Source organism: Chenopodium album, chromosome 6 (genome assembly GCF_948465745.1).
Source record: "Chenopodium album chromosome 6, dcCheAlbu1.1, whole genome shotgun sequence".
NCBI classification, from domain to species: Eukaryota; Viridiplantae; Streptophyta; class Magnoliopsida; order Caryophyllales; family Amaranthaceae; genus Chenopodium; species Chenopodium album.
The window spans coordinates 53,921,986-53,945,367 of NC_137839.1; the positions used below are offsets into that span (position 1 = coordinate 53,921,986).

General features: G+C 36.7%; 2 protein-coding genes across 3 annotated transcripts; both read left to right on the forward strand.

Annotated features, from left to right (window-relative positions):
• The first annotated feature begins 3,545 nt into the window (after window positions 1–3,545).
• LOC145636964 (uncharacterized) lies at window positions 3,546–8,228 on the forward strand. Its single transcript, XM_081688493.1, has 8 exons — window positions 3,546–3,659; window positions 3,758–4,580; window positions 4,734–5,009; window positions 5,199–5,349; window positions 5,990–6,293; window positions 7,251–7,808; window positions 7,866–8,060; window positions 8,172–8,228. The coding sequence occupies exons 1-8, from the start codon at window positions 3,546–3,548 to the stop codon at window positions 8,226–8,228; spliced, it is 2,478 nt and encodes an 825-aa protein (XP_081544619.1).
• Window positions 8,229–19,042: 10,814 nt separating this feature from the next.
• Window positions 19,043–22,572, forward strand: LOC145634906 (UDP-glycosyltransferase 76B1-like). 2 transcript variants are annotated; one of them, XM_081686238.1, is made up of 3 exons: window positions 19,043–19,641; window positions 20,472–21,337; window positions 22,450–22,572. In XM_081686238.1, the coding sequence occupies exons 1-2, from the start codon at window positions 19,122–19,124 to the stop codon at window positions 21,326–21,328; spliced, it is 1,377 nt and encodes a 458-aa protein (XP_081542364.1). In that variant the 5' UTR covers window positions 19,043–19,121; the 3' UTR covers window positions 21,329–21,337; window positions 22,450–22,572. The 2 variants fall into 2 exon arrangements, with proteins under 2 accessions (XP_081542364.1, XP_081542363.1); XM_081686237.1 differs by lacking the exon at window positions 22,450–22,572 and having other exon boundaries at window positions 20,472–21,539.
• Window positions 22,573–23,382: the final 810 nt, after the last annotated feature.

Sequence of the window (23,382 nt, forward strand, 5' to 3'; positions counted from 1 at the left end):
TCAGATTTGGGTATGTATGAATTTAGGGTTTAAAGTGTTGATTTTTCATGTTTTAAGGCTAAATAACATACTAAACAAATTACTTAATTATTCTATGTTCAAAGTATGTCACAGTATGATTATTTTGGTTGTATATTAATTTTCAGATTTATTAAAGTTTCAATTTTTATGAACAAGTAGTGTTAATTTCATGTTTTTATGCTTCTAAACCTATAAAATAATTATTGTGAGTATTTTGTGATTGAAAAAGCTTTGAACTTGATATTATAGCTTTAAAAATAATTTTCAGATTTCATACCTTTTATTTTGAAGCCTCTAATTGCATTGAATTGATATAATCTTGGGTTTTTAACACACTAACTTGCTATATAATGACTATTTCAAGTAATTATGCTTATGGGGTTATTTTATATATTTAAAACAAAATTCCAGATTTATTTACCCACTTTAAAGTTGCTGTAATTTGATATAAAATACTATATTTTCATAATTCTAACATGTAAACTTAAAGTTGGGATGTTATATTACTAACTTTGATTTTTGGGGACACCTTAAAGACTTTATTTTGGTGATTTAAGAGGTTTTAAAGTAGTTTAGTATTGCTGTAATTTTAATTGCTTTGGTATTGATTTATTCCTAATTGTTTGGTTTAGGAGAGGACTTTGTAGAAGGTGACTTCTAGTTTTAAAGTGGCCAACCGGATGTTTACACAAGGTACGTACAAGATACGAAACCTTGCTTGTAGGTGCATGTTTAAGGACGGATCGAGAACTTAGTATCATGTATAGGATTGACTGGGTTAAATTGTCTTGTTATACATTGTGAATTTCAAATGATGTGCACTAGTTTATAATGCAAGTATTATTTGTGCTTTATTTATGCAAGGTGCGCTTAAAGGCAAAGGTATGTGATTGGTGTAAAGATCAAATTATTACTCGTTCATGATTATGTAAACAGGATGAGTAAAGGAGAAATTCAAGTCTTGTAAGACGAGGTTAAGGTTTTGGGGTGCCTTATGCACTCAAGGTGTTTATACACCGAGGTAGTAATGGAATAATTAATAAATGTTGTTTGTCACTAATAAATTAAGAATCTAAATTGAGAATTTTCCATGTTTGATTGAATTTCTTTTGGGATGTTTGTATTGATATGTATAAGAGTCATCACTAAGTCTAAACCTGTAAATCACGTAAAGTGCAAGATGGATGAGCAATAAAACTCTGGAATGGTACACATCTGGAGTAATGACAATCAGGGGTTGGGGTACATGGGGTATTAGCCGTGTAATTTTATCGAGGCCGTCTGATCTACGAGTCTCTTCTTTCAAATATTATTTTTCTAAAACTAGGAGTTAGGTGAGATCTCATACTAACTACGGTCACGGAGTCGCGCCCGTGGTCGTTGGATGTTTATTGATGTTTCCGAAAGGAGGCATGGGGTTTTTCTTTATTGATGTTCCAAATGGGACATGGGTTGGACAACCTTGTCTATTGCTAAATCCAATGAAATAAATAAACAAGTCAGTTAATATTAATTAGTGAGGTCTTAATAAATTTGTTAATCGAGTCGTGAATTGAGTCTATATTTAATGATGCTTGTGCTTGAATATTAGTAGCATGTTAGGTATTTTCTCAATTTGTTTTCGCAGCTTGTATGTACTCAGTTTTGCTGACTGCGTGCTTTTGTGTGTGTCTTTCTTTGGTCATGGCCTTCGCCTTTCAATGACCCTGTGACGATCAAATTTTTACACTTGTAATATTGGGAAGCAGAATAACCACAGGTTCTTACACATGCAGCATTCATCAGGGTTATGGGATCTTGAGTAGAGAGTTAGTTGTTTCTATATTATTTATTTTGCAAAGTTTGAATTTATTTTAATTCGTTTTTAGTAGACACTAATTCTTTTGAGTTTGAAGTTATTGGAACTCTGAATTTAATCACTTACTACTTTTATTGGGTTTTGAATAAGGGCCTTAATGGTTCACACTTGTAATACTTATTTTGATTTAATTCCTTTGTTTTCAGGTTTATTTAAAACTGTTTTGGTTTTCCACTGCAAATTTCTGAGATAGCCTTAACGATTGAACACGTGGCGGTTGCACACCAGTAATTCTCTTGAAATTGTTCAGGTTATATACAGGTTTCTCACAAGTTTTTAAGAGAGAATTATTGGGGTGTTACAAAGTGGTATCTGGGAGCTTAGGTTAGATTTAATTACCACTAAAGCCAATTAGCTTAGTATGACTTAGGTGCCTATTCAATGATTTAAAATTTTAATTTTAATGAAGAATTTTTTTTTATCCATTTGAAACTAAGTATGTTTTAAACCATTTTATTTAAAACAAATTTTAAATTTATTTTTTTCTACTTGGTGAGTTTTGGGTAGACTTAAGAAGGGAATGCATGTATACATCATACATATTTTTTTTTCTCTCTTGCATTTAATTATCACATGAAGTGTTATTTTCTTATTTATTTAACATGTTATAATTATGTTCTAATTGATTTACTTCTATGATGTGCTTGTGTTATGCTTTTTGAATGTTCGTTGCGTTGGGTTAACGTAGAAAAAGGATGAGCGACTTAGTAATCACGTCTGAAAGCGTGAGTAATGATATTAGGAACAACCCCATTGCTGTGTCTGAAGATGAGAGTGAAACTCAAAGTGACGATACTGTGGAAAGGTTTGAAAAGATTATGACGCCAACCTATCCAGATAAGGAAGACTACCAGTACTTACATGAGTTTAAAACAGCAAAGAATAAGAAGCATAAAATTAAAACCTACCAAAGAATGTTCCATGATTATACTCTTATTGAATTTCCAGATGAGGATAAGCTTGAATGGTTACAACCACCACCTGAAGATCCAAATGTTGGGAAGAGAGCTACAAGAAATCCAAATCCGCTCTACAAGTCAATTATTATTGAAGACTCAGATGACGAAAATGACCTTGATTTTGATGTTAATAATTATAATGAGAAGAGAGATAAGAACAGTAATGTGATACCTTGAGGATTATTTTTGTTAGGATGGAGTTAGCATGAATAAGGCATTTGCCATTGATAATAGTTATTAGCACCTCATTATAGTCTGAATTGGATGGTATTTTAATAAGTAGCTAGTGCTACATAGTTTTTTATTTGGGATTGAGACCTTTATATAAGTTATAATAAGAAGTTGATATTTTATTTTCAAGAGCTTCATTTCACTTTTATTTGGGAGCAAGAGCAAGTTTAATTTTTGTAATCAAAATATTTATTTATTTTTTTGCGAAATCTCTTTGTCTATAATCAAACTTAATGACAGTGTCGCGGAATGGGATTTTTTTTTCTTTTCTTTCTTAAATTCATATAATCCTGCGTATGAATCGTGCTTATATTGTGTGGTTTTGCTTGGGACAAGGGGGTGCAATATCAAGGTGCCCTTTTGAACCAATTTAGGTGATAAATATAATATTGTGATTCAATTAATATGTGTGAATAAAATTTGGATTTCGTTTAAAATGGAGTGCATATTTATTTTATTTCAGGCGTAGAGCTAGAATGGCTGAGAACGCTGCCTTAGCTGATGCTATTCGTTTGTTGGCTGAAAATGTGATCCAAAACCGGGGAGACCAAGTCGACCCCCAAGCTGAAATGTTTAAAAAGCTGGCCCAGGTTAGACCACCAGTTTTTAGGGGAGTGTTGACCCTACTTTCCTAGAAAACTGGATTCGGGAGTTTGATAAGTTGTTCGTGGCACTCAACTGTCCTAAGGGTATGAAAGTGGACCAGGCCGCTATGTACCTTAAGGACGAGGCTGATATATGGTGGAGAGACAATGTTGTGACCGTTAGGGCCAAACCTAACTTTGGGTGGGAAGTGTTTAAGACCTCCTTGAGGGACAAGTTTTACCCCCCATTCCTAACGAAACAGAAGGCTCAGGAGTTCATAAGCCTGGCAATGGGAAACATGTCAATCTTTGAGTACTATAATAAGTTTATGACCCTTTCTAGGTTTTCTTTTGAGGTAGTACCAACTGAAGAGCTGAAGGCTCAGAGGTTTGAGCAGGGGTTGACTGACGAGTTACAGAAGGACCTAGCTGGAAAAGTTTTCAAAACCCTTGATAAGGTGTATGAGAGAGCTACCCATCTGTACCATCTGAATACTAGGACTGCTAGTGCTAAAGCTGGAGAAAAAAGGAAGGACTTTGGGAAATCTGAGAACCAGGGTAATTTCAAGAGGTCTAGGAATGGGAACTCGTTTGATAGGGGTACCCAGAATGTTAGAAGTTCTTCCAATGCTAAAAATGGGGAGAGAACCTACCACTGTAAGAAGTGTAGAAGGAACCACCCTGGGAGAGACTGTGATGGGAATTTGGTGACCTGTAGGATCTTCAACAAGAAGGGACATAGGGAGTATGAGTGTTACACCAAACAGAGACAACAGGGAAATAGTGGGAATGGTGGGAACACCCAGCAGAGGCCTAACAATTACAATAACCAGGGGAATAGGGGAAATGGTCAAAATGGGAAGTTTAGAAATGGTAGCAACAATAACAACAGGTCTGACAATGGCAATGGCAACAGCAACAACTCAGGCAACAACAACAATGGGTATCAGGCAAGAAACAACACTCCCGGCCGCTTGTCTGTGATGAGCAAGGGAGAAGCTGAGCGGTCCTCAGATGTAGTTACCGGTACTTTTTCTATCCAATCTATCTCTGTCAACACTATATTTGACTCTGGAGCAGCTTATTCTTTCATTTCTACTTCTCTTGTGCGCAAGTTAAACTTAACTGAATCGAGTCATGTTGATGTGTCAGTCAGTCTGCCTACGGGCAAACTTTTTCATTGTAATAAAATATTCAAAGGCTTGCCTTTGAAAATAGGAGAAGCTATCTTTCCATCAGATCTTATTGAGTTTAACCTAGGGGACTTAGATGTAATTCTGGGGATGGATTGGCTAAGTTTATACAAGGCTAAGATAGACTGTGAGATGCAGAGGGTACAACTGAGTGATCCTTTGGGTAAGAAAGTGTCCTATAGACGATTAGGGAAGCCTAAAGGTTTTGGGATCATTTTTGCGATTAAGGTGAAGAAGCTAGTGAATAAGGGATGTCCATTGTACTTTTGCTGTGTTCAAGATTTGAGTATGAGTGAGAATAGGCGGATGGAGGATGTGCCCATTGTGAATGAGTTTTTAGATGTCTTTCCAGAAGATATTTCGGGAATGCCACCTAAGAGGGAAGTTGAGTTTACCATTGACTTAGTTCCAGGAGCTGCACCTATCTCCAAAGCACCGTATAGAATGGCACCGGCTGAGATGAGTGAACTAAAGGCTCAATTGCAGGAGTTGTTAGACAAGAGGTTCATTAGGCCTAGTGCATCACCTTGGGGAGCACCTGTGCTATTTGTGAAAAAGAAGGATGGAAGTTTGAGGCTATGTATTGATTATAGAGAGTTGAATAATGTGACTGTAAAGAATAAGTACCCTCTACCTAGGATAGATGACTTGTTTGACCAACTGAAGGGGGCGAGCGTGTTTTCAAAGATTGACTTGAGGTCGGGGTACCATCATTTGAAGGTTGCAGATAAAGACATTCCAAAACAGCCTTTAGAACTCGGTATGGACATTACGAGTTTACAGTCATGCCTTTTGGGTTAACCAATGCACCAGCCATATTTATGGACTTGATGAACCGAGTATTTCATGAGTATTTGGATAAGTTTGTAGTTGTGTTTATTGATGACATTTTGGTGTATTCAAAGAATGAGGAAGAACATGCTAAGCACTTGAGAACTACCCTTGAAACTCTTAGAAAGAACAAACTGTATGCTAAGTTTTCCAAGTTTGAGTTCTAGTTGGAGAAAGTGGCATTTTTGGGACATTACATTTTGAAGGAGGGTGTATCCATAGATCCTGCGAAGTTCAAGGCGGTGAGTGAGTGGCCTACACCTAAGAATGTGACTGATGTTCGTAGTTTCTTGGATTAGTTGGATATTATAGAAGGTTTGTCAAGGATTTTTCGAGGATAGCCAGACCCATGACTACTCTGATGAAGAAGCAGAGCAAGTTTGAGTGGAACGAGAGTTGTGAGTCAGCTTTTCAAACCCTCAAAGAGCGATTAACCACTGCACTAGTGCTGGTAATACCTGATAGGATAGAAGGATTCGAAGTGTATAGTGATGCCTCGAAGCATGGTCTGGGATGTGTCCTACAACAGAATGGAAGGGTGATCGCATACGCATCGAGACAACTGAGGAAGCATGAAGTCAACTACCCTACCCATGACTTGGAACTTGCAGCTGTTGTATTCGCTTTGAAGATTTGGAGGCACTACCTTTACGGGGTTTCTTGTAAGATCTTCACGGACCATAAAAGTCTAAAGTACATCTTTACCCAAGATCACTTGAACATGCGGCAACGTAGATGGTTGGAATATCTTACAGACTACCATGTCCACATCCAGTATCACGAGGGAAAGGCGAATGTAGTTGCGGATGCCCTTAGTAGAAAGTCGAGTCATAATGTCAATGCTTTGATTGTGGCCAATGAATTGTGTGAAGATATGAGGAGATTGAACCTTGAGGTTATCAATAAAGGAGAGTTAGAGGGATTACTGGGTGATTTAACCATCCAACCTTCCATATTTGAGGAGATTAAAGAAAAGCAACTGGAGGATGAGTCGTTTCAGAAGATTAGAGATCGTGTGACTAGTGGTGTGGAGACTGAATTCAAGATTCATGAGGATGGGAGCTTGAGATACAAGGAGAGATGGTGCATACCACAGAAGTGTGAGGATATCAAAAGGAAAATCATGGAGGAGTGCCATAATACACCATATTCAGTTCACCCTGGAGGCGATAAGTTGTATAAGGATTTGAAGGAGTTCTATTGGTGGCCGAATATGAAGAGAGAAGTGGCTGAGTTTGTGTCTAAATGTCTGACGTGCCAGAAAGTGAAGATAGACCACAAAAGACCCATGGGAAAGGTACAACCATTAGAAAAACCAAGTTGGAAGTGGGATTCCATATCCATGGACTTTGTGACAGGCTTACCAAAGACTCGTACTGGGAATGACACGATTTGGGTGATTGTAGACAGACTTACTAAGTCAGCGATGTTCATTCCTATCAAAGAAACCTGGAAAAAGAAGAAGCTAGCAAGCGTCTATGTGAAGAATGTCGTTCGGTTGCACGGAGTTCCCGGAGACATAGTGTCAGATAGAGACTCGAGGTTTCTATCAAAGTTTTGGTAAAAAGTGCAGAAGAACCTTGGGACAGCATTGAAGATGAGTACTGCCTTTCACCCTGCAACTGATGGTCAGACTGAGAGAACAAACCAAACCATGGAGGACATGTTGCGAGCTTGTGCTTTAGATTTCCAAGGAAATTGGGAGGATCACCTACCCTTGATCGAATTCTCTTACATTAACAGTTACCATGCAAGCATCAGGATGGCACCTTTTGAAGCATTGCATGGAAGGAAGTGCAGAAACCCAGTTTGCTGGAATGATTACAGTGAACAGGTTACTTTGGGTACAAATTTCATTGTGGATATGGTGGGCAAGGTGAGACTAATCCAGTCGCGTATTAAGGCAGCACAAGATAGACAGAAGAGTTATGCTGACTTGAAGAGGAGAGATGATGAGTTTAATGTTGGGGAGAAAGTATTTCTAAAGGTTTCTCCAACAAAAGGTGTGATGCGATTCGGCAAGAAAGGGAAGCTTAGTGCAAAATATGTGGGTACGTATGAAATTCTCCAACGTGTGGGGAAAGTGGCTTACAAATTGGCTTTGCCAATGGAGTTCGAGAAAATGCATGATGTATTCCACATTTCCCAACTGAAAAAGTATGTGCCTAGTGAAACCCATGTTTTGTAGCCGGAGACTATTCAACTAGATGAGTCTCTAACTTATGAAGAAAGACCAGTCAAGATACTAGACCACAAGGTGCGTAGTACTAGAAACAAAGATGTGAAGATAGTGAAAGTCCTTTGGTCAAACCAGGAGTACGAAGAGGCTACTTGGGAGGCCGAGAAAGAGATGAAAAACAAATATCCCGAGATGTTTGACGAGGTGAGTTACGAGGGCGTAACTCTTTTCTTTTGAGGGGGGAAGAATGCGATGTAATTTCGCGCGCTTTTACCTCAATTATACCATTTATTGCTTGATTTTGCACGTTTTTAGATGTTTTGGTTATCATTATGCATCATTAGTGTGTTTACATACAATGAAATTATGTAAACTTTGGCCAAATATGAGTTTATTGAGTACAAAGTTCAGATTGTTGAGTATACATGTTGAGGATCAAGCAATTTACAGCAATACAAAACACAAAAAGTTTGAATGATTTTGGAAAATTATGGTTTTTGGGCTAAGTTTCGAGGGCGAAACTTCTTTTAAGAGGGGTAGATTGTAATCCCCCGTATTTTCAATTTAATAATAATGTATTTATTTAGTATTTATTTTAAAAATATTTTTATATTTTTTTCTTATTTTATAAGTATGAATTTTATTTGAGGTAAAGTATTAAGATTTTAATTATTTTCAAACTAAAACTACTAAGTTGTGATTAGCCCAAACACTTAATTCCTCTTATTCAAGCCCAAATTGCAAGTTCCTACTCCTAATTCTACTTGGGTTAGGAGTTTAGGCCCAACTTTTATAAAAAAAAAAAAAAAAAAAAAAAAAAAAAAAAAAAAAAACCCACGTTAATTCCCCTACTCCTCTTTCACGTGGTATTAAAGGAAAAAAAAAAAAAAAAAACCCTCACTTTCTTCTTCCTCCCTCTTCACGACATTCAGCAAGAAAAGAAAAAAAAAACAAACAAACCCTTGCACCGCTGCCGAGCACCGCCGCGCAGCCCAGCACCGTCCTCCCTCCCTGCAGTTCGCCTTCCTCCCTTCTCCTTCCCCCTATTTCTCTTCCTTTATTTCTTGTTATTTTGATTTAAAGATTCACTTTTTATTTGATTTCAATTATAAAATTATTGTTATTAGGCTTTAATAGTATGTATAAATTACAAAAGATTATAAATTTATGGGTTTTAACATGTTTAAATTATTATATTAATTTTCAGATTTGGGTATGTATGAATTTAGGGTTTAAAGTGTTGATTTTTCATGTTTTAAGGCTTAATAACGTACTAAACAAATTACTTAATTATTCTATGTTCAAAGTATGTCAAAGTATGATTATTTTGGTTGTATATTAATGTTTAGATTTATTAGAGTTTCAATTTTTATGAACAAGTAGTGTTAATTTCATGTTTTTATGCTTCTAAACCTATAAAATAATTATTGTGAGTATTTTATGATTGAAAAAGCTTTGAACTTGATATTCTAACTTTAAAAATAATTTTCAGATTTCATACCTTTTATTTTGAAGCCTCTAATTGCATTGAATTGATATATTCTTGGGTTTTTAACACACTAACTTGCTATATAATGACTATTTCAAGTAATTATGCTTATGGGGTTATTTTATATATGTAGACACCCATTTGTGTCTCCCCAAAACCAAAACCAGTGATGAATACCTTTCACGTCGAACCATAATAGAATGAAGTGAAAGTGTGAAAAGTCTAGTGTTGCGGTTAGTTTTTGTTAAAATTCTTTCTTTCTGTTTTCGAAAACCCACTCTATTTTCTGAAAACGTCCATTCCAGTTTATTTTGGTCCATGATAAGGGTCCAATAATGGTTTATTTGGATGGGGCTTGAAAAGACCTTTCCAACGATATATTATAAGCCCAATTCCGATGGATAATGAGGAAGTTATGGCCAAAATACTAAACTGGGCCCAAACCGGATTATACCTACGACCCAATGATCATGAGGAGGGTCCAAAGGTTTAATCCTATTCCTAAACTAATTAGGATTGATTAGAATCTTCTATAAGTTTCTAAAATATCTTAATTATCCTTTTTTGAAAAGATAAGATTAAGGAATTTGATTTAAATATAAACTTTCCTTTTTTATAAAACTTTCCTTTTTTAAAGTCCTAATTCTCTTCGGATTTAAACATGTTCAAAGACAGTCAGATATTATTTTCGTGCCTCATATTTTTTATCCAAATTTTATATGGTTGTATAGATCTTGAAATTATCTTTCCAATGATATATTATAATAATAATTCCGAGCTATAACGGAAAAGATATGAATAAGATATCAAACTCTATCCAAAACTGACACCGTCTCACTATTTCGTTCATATCTTTTATTCTACAACATATTTTAATCTGATTCTAATTGGGTTAGAAAGTAGACTTCAATATCTTTCCAATGACATCTTATTCATCTTATTCCAATTCCTGGATAAAAAGATATGATAAAAACAAAATCCGCAAAAACTGCTGTCTACGAGTTTTATTTCGATTCGAATTTGGATTCTTTTCTTAATTCTTTGACCCTCTTTTTTCCTATAAATAGAGGTCATATCTCCCCTTTTTCAATCATCAACTCTCATCAAGATTTTCTTGATTATTCTCTCTCTCTCTCTCTTTTTCTAAACTAGCCTTTTCTCAAATACAAAATTCCACATTCACAAGATCTAGAAACACCTAGCCATATTCGAAGTTGCCTTCGCCCTAGACGTGAAAGGTTTTAATTTCTGAGGGTTTGGTCCCAAATCTCTCTTTCAATTATTTAATTTAATTGTTTTGATTATTATTTTCCTTGAAGTTACTAACGTGTGTATTTTGTTATTAGAAAGAGGTACGAGGCATCAAAGTAAGTGCTTTAATTGATTTATTGATATTATGATGTAGAAATCATGTTTATATTGTTATTATGATATTCCTAGTATCATGTCTAGGTTAATTTTAATATCAAATATGATTTCTATGATGCCTTTTATTCTCTTCCTAATATTTATGATTGTTAGTATCATGTTAGGGTTAAAGATTTGATTTTTATTGTTTAGTGACATGCTAGGGTTTGTTATTAATCTTGTTAGTATCATGCCTAGGATCTTGCTGTGCTTTAACATGATTATGATTATGATTGATATTATTATTATTAATGATGTTGATTATTTATTTATGTTGCTTGATATGTATCATATTTTATATTATTTATTGCTTGATCACCTTTTATGCATGTTTAAAGGGAATTGGTACTTGTAATCACGCTTAATAAGATAATTAATAATCTTGTTAGGGTTAATTGTGATTATAATTCAAGTGATCGCGAATAATAGTTTATTTGTGCATTAATGTTCAACCAACATAGATTAAACAGGTTTATGGTTAATCCTATTGATTGTATGTTAGTCAGAAAGCGCACATGAATACGAGCAGAATAAAGTAGAGGCCTATTATTAGGGCAGGTTCAATCTCTTTTAGGTTGGATTTGTACCATCATCCCCGAACCCTTATTTGCTTCATGACCTTATGGAGTTGACGATCTCTTGGATCGTTAAGGGGTGTAACCTTCACCTCGTGAATGGTTTACAAGTTCCTTAAAAACTTGTTGGCGACTCTTTTGCTCTATCTTCTTCCCTTTTGGATGCCACCGTACTTTAGTGTATGATCACAGTGGGGTTCAAGCTAGTGGGATTTAAAGGCTTGAAATTATTCCCTAAAGTTTTTGGCGACTCCACTGGGGAGGATTTCTATTTTAATTCCTGAATTTGTTTCGGCAATGATTTAGAATGAGTGGATGAGACTCGAAAAGTTCTAAGTATTTCATGTGCGTAATTTTGATTAACATTATTGTCATATGCATAAAAAGGTTCTCATTGGAAAGACCATCCGTAATGAGTCAAAAACATAAGATTTTACACGTAGGAAATTTGAGAAATGTATGTCACAACTAGGACTGAAATAACACCGCGCGAAACTGGAAGATTTTATCGAGCACAGAAAGCTGTTGAGGCATGTGGGAAGTAGCGTCAGGGGCCAGAGCTTGGCGCCAAAATTTTAGCCGTAGCGCCAGATGCCAGTATTGGCGCCAGGCGCTATATTTAAAAGTTGGCGCCAGTCTCTGTTTGCTGGCGCCAATTTCCCCCAATACCGAGCCAGAAATATGCGTTCTAATTTAGACCAGTTTTTCGTATTGTTTGCTCGATCCTACTTCCTGATTGAATTTTTTCTCACTTTTCTGAAACCCATATGTGTTCTACATATGGACATAACCCTCTGGGAATTCATGCTCCATCTACCTGATTGAACGCTCCTGGCAACAAAGGGTACATCCGAGATGTTGAATTCACCAAACCATGGAAGCGAGTTTTTTTCTAAAACTCGCGGTGTCCCATCCACTCGCGCCAACCCTTCACGGTTAGGCTTCCGCGCGGTGCATCCGGACAATTAACCATGGACCCTCTATTGACTAACCCATATCCCGAACTTTAGAGAACTAGAGCCATGGTTAGGTTGCAAACTCATTGCATCATATTGTGCCTACTTGACTAATTGTGCATTATTTGTTGTGCATACTGTATGTGATTTTTCCTAACCGTCTGTTTGACTTGTGTTAAGACTAAATAAACTGATTAATGACTAAAGGACTTTGTTTAATTAATTAATTAATTAATTTGAGCTAATAAATAAACATAAAATCGAGTCATAGTTCCTTTAAGTCAACCCGGATTTTTATTCCCGTATACTGCACAAATGTCAACTTGTTTTGGTCATATCTGGAGTTCTAGAAAGAACTACGAGTCGTACAACCAATGGATCTGTAGCCCCGAGTTTTATCTTTAATTCGGCGTTGGTTTCATCCCAATCAAAGTCGCAGATAAAAAGTTATGACTAAAATACCACAGTTTGTCCAGTTTAATGCATATACGTGAAGTCTTAACTTAGTCTTTGCTTGAGTCTAGTTACATAGTCTAGCCACATGGTCATGACAAAAGTTTCAACATATCACCTACACTCACTAGTCTTAGCACACACTTTGAGTACACATCACCATGTCCATGTCTTAGGTTCATGCATGTGTCGGTTTTTTTCGTCGTTTAAGTTGGGGGTACATTCTATTCCTAATTCTTCATATCCCTCCATCTAAATCTTCTTTCACATTCTTTTTCAATTGTTCTTCACTTCTTCCATCCATGTGTGTTGAATCGAGTTTGAGTCATATGATTGACAAACAAAAAATGAGGGTGATGATGAAACAACACAAGACAAGAGGCGAGCTTCAATGACAAGATTTCATGACCTCTTTTTCTATTTCTTTTTCATTTTTTCCTTTTCCCAATAAGTCTAGCATAGGCACCTTTTCTTTTCCTTTAGATTAATTTTGTAGATTATTTTCTTTCTTTTCCTTTTTAATAAAATGAGCATTTATTTCTTTGCATATGATCATTTCATTACATTGCATTCAAAAAAAAAAAAATGTCAAATTAAACACAAGGTATACCAATGATTTGAGGCACCCCTTGTAGCCACATCATATCTCCTTTCACCTTTCAAATATGCAATCCTTTCTTCATAAACCACTTTGAGTCTCGTCTAACGATAGACCCTTCTTTTTTCAACCTACATCTACCTAACCTTGGGATGGGATGGTGTATAATTTATGCAATTCTAAAAAGCTTGAGTGATTTCAAAAGATCAAAATAAATAGCAAAAATAAGCAAATAGCGAAAAGTAAATAAAAGTGTGCAAAAGGGCAAGTGTTCCAATGTCTTTGATGTGAAAATATCTTCGATAAGAACATGTCTCATATTGCGTCTCTTATCGAGTGCTCGGTACCGTGCCTGAGAAACATGAATGCCAAGTGAGTGATAGACCGCATGATCATGATTGCCCACACTTATTAAAATAAAATAAATGCTAAAGTAAAAGAAAGAGCTAAAAAAAAAAAGAGTAGAAAACCTCAAGCATGAAAATACAAATATTCAAAAGCAAGGTTGCACACCTTGGGGGCTTATCTAGGGTCTTGAGCCTTTATCCCCTTCTTCTTTAAAACATTTAGCCTAACCACGTTACAACCCTTAAAAAGACCTTTTTGAGGTATACACACTTGTGCGAGGTTTGGCTAGAGCTACGTTCGGCCTGATTCCTAACGGATACGTAGGCAACCTCACATCGAGGTGCGGCCGTAATAAAAATGCATTCATATTCACATTCACACACTTCCACCATGATCATATCAAGGGATTTACTATGCTCATCCCTTTTCACTTAGAGCTAGACTTGGAGGCTTGATCCCTACATCATTAGCTTACCTAGCCTAAGAGTCACCATTATTTGGCTCTTCTAACAATAATATTTTTCCACACACTTAGCTCTTGCGGCCTAACTTTAGTGTCACTATCACACACATCACGCATACATGACCAAATATATTTCCCTTAGGAACCCTTTGTCATGAAATCTTAACGCTGAAGCATGCTTCGTCAAAATCACTCATAATTGTCATTGCATCACGAAGTATGAAGTGCTTAGCCTCCGTGCCTAAGTTACCCAAATGCTTTCATCATTGAGTCAACCATTGAGATAGCCTAGGATGAATTAATCCTTGAACCTTGAGATATAGTATCAAACAACATTTGACTAAGCTCATTCAACATGCATTTTCAAACTTTTGATTCTCTTTCACGTCTTTCTTTTTCGGGAGAAAGTCGGTACCCTCCACAAAATGACGGAAAATTTTTGCTTTTTTGCATTTTTTGAGTCGCACGATCACATTACAATGCACACACAAGTCATGTACACACCGAGTCATGTCGTGCCATATCACTTTGATTTGAGTCTAATACATGTGTCAAACACTTTGAGTCGAGTCAACCTCGAGTCAGTCACAGCGAGTCAAGTTTATGCCTTGAGTCGTGTCAAGTCGATGAGTCAAGCAATGCTAAAATTAATGTTTTGAGTGATGCCCCTTATGCAGTTTGCGAAGGATGCATCATGCATATCATGGACTATACTCATCTACTTGATTCACGTGTTTTAAAGACAAGTGATGATAGATTTCAAATCAAAATCCAATGCAATGTTGGAATGCAAATTAGAAATTCCTAAGTTCCTTGCGAAAGAACGAAGGAGAATTCTTAGTGTATAGAGATGAATATTATTATAAAATTTAGAAATTGCAAAATTCATGTTTATGAGAATGTCTCATGAACTCTACTTACTAAACCCCTTCCATTTCCAAAGCATGAGAAACATGCTAATGAAATTGGATTGAGGCAAATGATGTAATTAGAAATTGTAATTGTTTTTGGAGAAAAACAAGTTACATATGTAATACATTTATTTGCAGAATTATGTTTATCAATTGAAACAAAGTTTCAATCTTATTTAATCGTGGTTTCAAAATTAAATAAAATTTCCAAAATAATTATGGATTGATGGGCTCATCAAGTTAATTTATTTAAATAACCTGGTGAATGAAACCCCACAGGTGAACAAAATCCATACATTATTCCAGTTCCTAGTCTAGAGTCATTAAAGTGGACATAAATGATCTCTTTAAATGGACTAGCATGTAAGATTGATTGGATAGCACTGTTTCTTGGGCTATAGGAGCGTAGTGATGCTCGGTCAATCACATGGGTATGCATGAATGATGCATGATCGGACTATAGACCTGCTTTGAAGTTCAAGTATAGAGCTTCCAGATATATATTAGTGGATTCCTTTGACATGAGTGGAACATTGATTTCATTCAATGATAGATGTAACTGTGTACATTCAAACGTCTTCCCGTAACTGGAGATTATAAAGGGTGTTTCCTGGTTACCTCATGATTTGAGTAGGAGCCTTGGTTGTCACAAGATTGGATTGAGTCTACCTATTTAATTAGGAATGTGTCTTGGCCCCTTGAGGAGGAAGAATTCAGAAAATGTATGGCCGTACTCAAATGGATTACAAAGTAATCATTTGTTTTGTGATTCTAACTCAGTTTCTCAAGAAAAGATTTGTAGATTAATATGATCATGACATGAGATGCAATCATATTATCAAATCGACAAACATTGACTTAAGGAATTTGAATATTGAGCACTTGTCTCAGACAAGTGGGAGATTGAAGGAGTTCTGTCTTAGATAAGTGCAATTACTAGATATATCAAGGATCAATATTATGGAGATAATAAGTTCGTTCTTTTGGGTCGTCATTATCTGTTGCTAGACTATGATCATTGATCTTTGGGCTAGTCAAATAGTCCAAAATCCACTAGAATGGATCCTATGAGATCACACAACAAAGGTATTGGGTTAAGCAAGTTAGAGGCCTATTTATGGGCCTCATAAACAAGTAACTAATCATGAATTGGATTGGGCTAGTATAGTTAGATTAGAGTTAGGATTTGGGCTTTGTCATGGACTCTTATTTAGAGATTGAGATCTATAAATAAAGTTCATGCCTAGGGTTGTACGACACAACACAATTAACAGTTAATTGTGCACCAAGAAACCGGTAATCCAAAACCTCTCTCTCTCTCTCTGTACCACACGCCTATCCCCTCCCTTTGTGGTGGTTCGTGATTTGTTCGTTGCTCGTTCTACTCCATAGAAGGTCAATTGAAGTGTTCAATTGCAACTAACTAGCATTAGTGGAGGACTTAATTTGTGCCTGTGGACCAAGTAGAGGAATCACGCTTGAGGTTCTTTATCTCCCTTGTTCTTGTTCGATCGCACGTTGAATCACGCTTCAAAGGTATTAATTCTAGTTCTTTATGTGGTATGCATGATCTTGGGATTAGGTGCTATATGAATATGATTCATGTTTTCCGCATTCGTACCTATAAACTCCTTCAAAAATGTCCATATCAATATACAAAAGATTTTGACCTGATTTTGATTGGGTTGGAAAGTAGACTTGAAGATCTTTCCAACAATATATTATATGTCTTATTCCGATTTACAAACCAAAAGTTATCAAAGTTTTAAAAATGTATAAAAGTGGAAATTACCATGCCACGATAAAAATACCGTGAATCGACAGAAGTTGCCTTGCCACGGCATATATTTCCGTACCAAGGCAATTTTTTTAACCTACGACGCTTTACTCCTTTGCACCGCCTTGTTTTTAGGGATCTATACCTCACCTTTAGTATTTCCTCTATAATTACAAAGCTGGTTTAATAGTTTTGGGGCACCAACACACATTATCACTATTCTAAGCCTTAAACCTATTGTCCTAATTACACTATTCCTTCCCTAAGCACTCCAAGGAGTCCATACAACACCCGAAGTGCCAATGTCAAAGCTTTCAATTTGATTTCAAAAGAGAAAATCTAGGGTTTGCTACGAAAATTCTAACAGATCCAAGATTAAAGTTATCTTTTTTTGTTTTATTTCTAAGTTTATCTTGTTTGGTTAATAAGCTTGCCTTATAGACGCGTCTGATACATCTAAAAGCCAAGCTGGGGGCAAACTCTTATGCCTAATTTAAATTATTACTGCAGGTTTGAATGTGTGGAGGTTGCTAGGTTGCAAATTATTAATTGCCACAAAATCAGCGTCCGATTCTAAGTAATCAAAAGAAGTAAACTAAAAGTCTTTCAAGGAACATTCTACAAGGGTCCAACTTAAAGGAGTCAAGAGCTAGAACTGCCATAAGAATCGGAACCGTAAACTACAATTAGTTGTTAGCATGGAACAAGTCAAAACTACAACGGATAAGTTTATGCAGGACGTGGCAAGAGACTCAGAACTAAGCCGAGTAACTAATCCCGGATTTTGAAGAATTTGGGAGAAGGTTGTTGAAGCACCCTAGGAAGATTTTCTATTACAAATAGAGTAATAATCATTGTAAAGACTCAAGAGGCATCAAAAAATATCAAAGCCTTATATTTCACAACAATTAGCAATTATTTGCAACGTTACAAATCTATTCGAAATGTATAGTGTACTTGTATCAAATATTCAACCTAGTGGATTGGTAGACTCATAGCCACCCACAATTTTTACCCTGATACGTCATCTTCTTGTGTCTCTTCCTCCCTTTCCCCTTTGTTCACTTCCTTAGATTATTAATCGTTGTTCTTATCATTATTTGTATATTGATTAATCTAGTTGTTATCCAATTGAACCTGGTCATATATGTCAATCAGATTCTAACCTAAACAATGCTCTTTATGTAATTTAACCAGAATTTGTCGAAGATTTGTAGATCCACTAATTATTCTTAGGGATGACAATGGGGCGGGTCGGATGCGGATGATGGAACCTGCATACCCATATCCGCCTAAAAATCTTATACCCATCCCCGCCCCACCACCCGTGGCGGGTACAATATCCATATCCATATCCATACCCGCCCCATCGGGTACAAGATAGGATCCATCTCCGCCTCATCACCCAATTGGATATTCATGCCCACCTTATACCCGCCCCAAAATCGTCCCAATCCCTTTGCCATGATGCTCTATTGTATCACATTAATGACGATTATATCAAATTAGGTTAAGAAAATTAAAACTTTCACTATTCAAGGTTATTGGGTCTTAGGGGTATCAAGTTTCATAAATTCTCAACTCTAATAAAAGAAATATGGTGCGGGTATAAGGTGGGTACGGGGCTGGGCGGATTTAGGACGGGTCTACTATAAAATCCATACTCGCCCCATCACCCATGGCAGACACACATTTTATATCCATCCCCGCCCCATCACCCGCCAAATCTCTCTCCATCCCCGCCCCACTTGAATTGGGCGGGGATGGGGTAGGTCTCCCATTTAACCCAACCCACTGTCATCCCTAATTATGCTCTCTCTTATGGTCTTACCCAAATACATGTTCACGCGTGACTTAAAATGTAAATATATAGTACGAAGTAGGTGTTGTGTTTTGTTTCTTTTTGTTTTGTTTTTTTTATAAATATTTTATGTTATTGTGTAAAACGTGAATATAGTTGAAAGTAGCAAAGTAGCAACTAAGCAAGTGCGAGTAGCCACTAGTTTGTTAAAAAAAAAAAAAAAAAAAGGTAGCCACTAGTTATTACAGACTGAGGATAACATGAGACTACAGTATTTAAGCAGTATATAAGAGGAATCTGATTGAGAAATTTCAGAATTAAAAACTTTAAGATTCATATAAATGAAATTGGGTAAAGTATATAGAATATTCATCCATTAGGTAATCATTTCCTGTCTCCACTCTATAGCATAAAGGCCAGAAACCCAACTCATTTTAATCAATAGAAAACACAAGCTTAAATCCATAGAAAACAACCATAAGCTCCAATGGAAGGGACCATGAAACAGACGAGCAAGCTCGGCCGTCGACTACTGCTATTTCCTGCACCATTTCACGGTCATTTAAATCCAATGCTACAACTAGCAACTCTGCTATACTCCAAAGGTTTCTCCATTACCATCATTCAGACTCCTTACAATCCTATAAATCATACCGACTTCCCACACTTCACTTTCTGCTCCTTTCACAACAGCTTACTCGAGTCCTATTCCAAGTCTCCTCCGCCGGATACTGTTACCGTCATATCTAGCATGGACACATGCTGCGAGGCTTTCCGGGATTGCTTGTCTCAAATTTTACGCGAGGCTGCTGCTGCTAATACTGATACTGATGGGCGTAAGGAGCATATTGCTGCCTTGATAGCAGATCCTGTGTGGAAATTTGTTGGGTCTCTTACTGCTAGCATTAACCTTCCTAGGCTGGTGATCAGGACTGGTAGCATATCGGCTTTGCTGGTTTATCTTTCTCTGCCTTCTTTACGAGAAAAGGGCTATCTCCCTGCTCGAGGTAACTTCTAATCTTGATATAGTTTCAAGAGATTTTTGCCAAATGTTCTGAATCAATACAGTTTATTTGATCTGACAATTGATAATATGTTCATATCAATGCATACCTGAATCGCTGGATGTAACTAAACATTGGCACATACATCAGCTTTTCATCCCCTACAACTCTACAAGTGCCAATGTATGGCAATTATGTGTTTAGATAGTTTTACCCGAGTGCAGGTAGACACGGCATTATTTTATTAGCTTATGTATTGATAGAGACTGCTGAATTGGTCCCCTGAACGGAGTTATTGGCTTTCTCAAAAAAAAAAAAAAAAAAAAAAGAAAAAAAAAGGGATATAGATGAACTAGAATAAACAGAAAAATATTCAGAATCAGTACTAGCTCCAGATTTTATTTAATTCATAGGTACTAATTGCTTTCTTAAATATAAAATGGAAACCAACAAACTAGATTAAATAAAGAAATAAACATAATCATTACTAGCTGCAGATTTGATTCAATTCTTAGAATTATAACCTCCTAGGTCAGCACTCTCAACAGCAGCATAGTAAGCAAACGAGTTGCAGGTTCCGTGTACAATTGCTATGTCTATGTAATTGCAGGGTACATCCGTACATACAATCATACAATTCACACAAACTCATATGATTAAAGGACTTCTGCAATTAATGTCAAATAAATAATAAATGAGCCAAAAATAGTGTTCAGAAGGACAACCTTCAAGACTGTACAATATCTGCTTTATGACTCATTAAACTTCAGGTTGTTATATTACTTTCAAATGCATGACTCCTCTCTCTTTGTGAGTTTGTGTACACATTTCAGATAATAATTTAGACGAAACACTGCCAGAGCTTTCCCCTTTAAAAGTCAGGGACCTTCCTTTAGAATGGCCACATCATTTACTGGAGACATTCGTCCGAGAAACCGAGACCTCTCATGGTGTCATATGCAATACCTTTGAGGAACTGGAAAGTTATGCAACGGCTCAAGTTAAACGATCCCTTCCTATTCCCATCTTTCCTATAGGCCCCTTACACAAACAATCTCCGACTTCTGATACCAACATATGGGCACAAGACCAAACTTCCATCACTTGGTTGAATAAACAAACACCCAAGTCTGTACTGTATGTTAGTTTTGGGAGTGTTGCAGCAATGAGTAAAGCTGAATTTCTCGAGCTGGCCTGGGGACTGCTTGAAAGCATGGTGCCAATCCTATGGGTGGTACGCCATGGATTGATCCAAGGTTCGGAAGTCAACAACTCATTGCCAGAAGGCTACCTTGATATGTTAGGTGAAAGAGGGCATTTTGTAAAATGGGCACCTCAATTAGAGGTTTTGTCCCACCCAGCTGTTGGAGGATTTTGGACTCACAACGGATGGAACTCAACTTTGGAGAGTATTTGTGAGGGAGTGCCTATGCTTTGCCAGCCTATCTTTGCTGACCAGGATATGAACGCGAGGCATGTGAGTGATGGTTGGAAGATAGGGATGAAATTGGAAAAGGGGATCAAAAGAGAAGAAATATCAAGGTCGATAAGAAAACTAATGCTGGAAGAAGGGGAAGAAATGAGGAGCAGAATCACAGCTTTGAAGGAGAAGGCAACTCTTTGTGTCAAGGAAGGCGGGTCTTCATATACATCTATAGAGAGGCTTACCAGCTACCTACTATCATTTTGATTTACTTAGGTATTGTTTCATTGATTGAATACTGTCATCAACCGAATAAATTTAGAAGATATTTCTTTCTAAAGAAAAAATATCTGTCTATTGGGTGAGGTTTTGTTCCTTTCAATGTTGAGCACTTTTGTTTTAGAGTGATCTCTCAGTGTGTATCGATGAAAACTTCATTTAGTAAATTATTTCTTGGTATGAAAAGTGGTTTACTGCAAAATTCTTCAGAACATTACATTCTACAGTCTAATGCAAGGGTATACACCTTAGAACGACCCCTCACAAACATAAGCGTAAGCAACTTAGGTGGCTTTTAGGCAAAGCAAAGTTAGAAACTCTTTACAAACTAGATAACCATTGCTGCATAATGAAGCTGCTATAATCACCTTTCGCCTAAACTGTGTGCCATGGGGGAACTTCTGCTCACACACATACTACTCTGAAAAAGGATTAATTTTATAATAGAGACACCACTTAATTGTTTGCAAGCATTAAGAGTTAAAGTAGCAATTGAAAAGTAGATACTGGAGGATTTCAGTTGCATAGGCACACACTAAAGTACTAAACTGAGCTCAGTGGCACAGACTCCATGATCTTGATAAATGTTTCCTTTGTATGATCTGTTGTCTTTCTGTTAGAGCAAGTCATAGGAAAAATCTGCTTTTAAGAACAGAAAACCTATCCAGAGCCTAGTCCCCTTTACCAAAGGTTAGTACTATGTATGTCACATCTTGGATGAAGACATGGAGTAATTCTTTGTTGCCAGTTATGATCAAATTAAGGATCCTACTTTGGTCGTTAACTTGTATTTCTGTTTGGTAATGCTCGTATGCAAATATTAATGCAAGTCATTACGAATGTATCCTCAATCTACGATTTGGAATTGTTTCTGAAATTCTTGTTTTCAAAATAGCTGTCAACACTAATACAGAACCGACTAACACCTGCAGTCCTGTAGCCTTTAGGGATTAGTTATGGACTTATGATCTAAATTCGTTAAAACTTAATCTACATGATATTCCTTCTGTTTTTTTATATAAGCTGTACTAGATCAATGTATTGAACAAAATGCTGCAACTAGATGCTGTTGCGCTAGAATTTTCACCCTAAATTCCTATGACCTACAGGTAGACAGGTTACAGGTTGCAGATTAGCAGCGTACAGGTCAAAGGTAGCTGCCAAGTCAAGACCAAGCAACGGAGCATATTCTCAAGGAATATTTCTAGGAATCTTCGAGTGGGAAAAGGTGCAGAATGTTATCCAAAGAAATCAAAACCACTACTAGCAGTCAAGCCGTTGAGAAAGACCAATTCAAACGTGGGAGTACCAGACCTGGAGACATGGAGAGAAAGTAGGAACAGCTTGAGGTGTTAGCTCCGGATTCCTAGGGATTGTGGAAAAGAGCCGTTGAAGATCTTTTGAGTGCTTTTCTAGTATAAATAGGCAAGCCTAATCATTGTACAAGGCATCACAAAACACATTAGCCTTACTGCTAAGCATTATCATAGAAAACACCTATTATTATTACTCGTTCTATAATCTGTAATCCTTATTGTAACCTGTTTCACATAAACACCTAGTGGATTGGTGGACTCATAGCCACCTGCAGTTTTTACCCTTATTCTTGGGGTTTTCTGCGTCATCATTCTTTGTGTCTTCTCCTCTTTTCCCTCCTTTTCTCTTCCATTAATCTCTGTTAGCATATTTCGCCATTCCAATCTAGCTGTAATTATCGTAACCCATGTCGAACCTAGTAATCAGTTTTTTGACCAAAACAGATGCTCTATCATATATGGTGATCTTAAAGCTGATATCCTAATTAATAGCATTCTGACAATGTCTGGACCTAAGAGTTTATTATTGAGCAAATGGTCATGAATCTCAGTCTCATAAACCATATTTGATATCAGTTCCTTCTGTGGTGAAGTGATTATTTTCTTGCAGGAGAGTTTGCAACAGGTCGGGCAGCATCTGCTGCTGGCAAAGTTATGGTTTGGACTCACATTTCTTGTAGTTGGTTTCCCTTCTTTTTCTGAACGACCTTGAATGTCAAATTCATT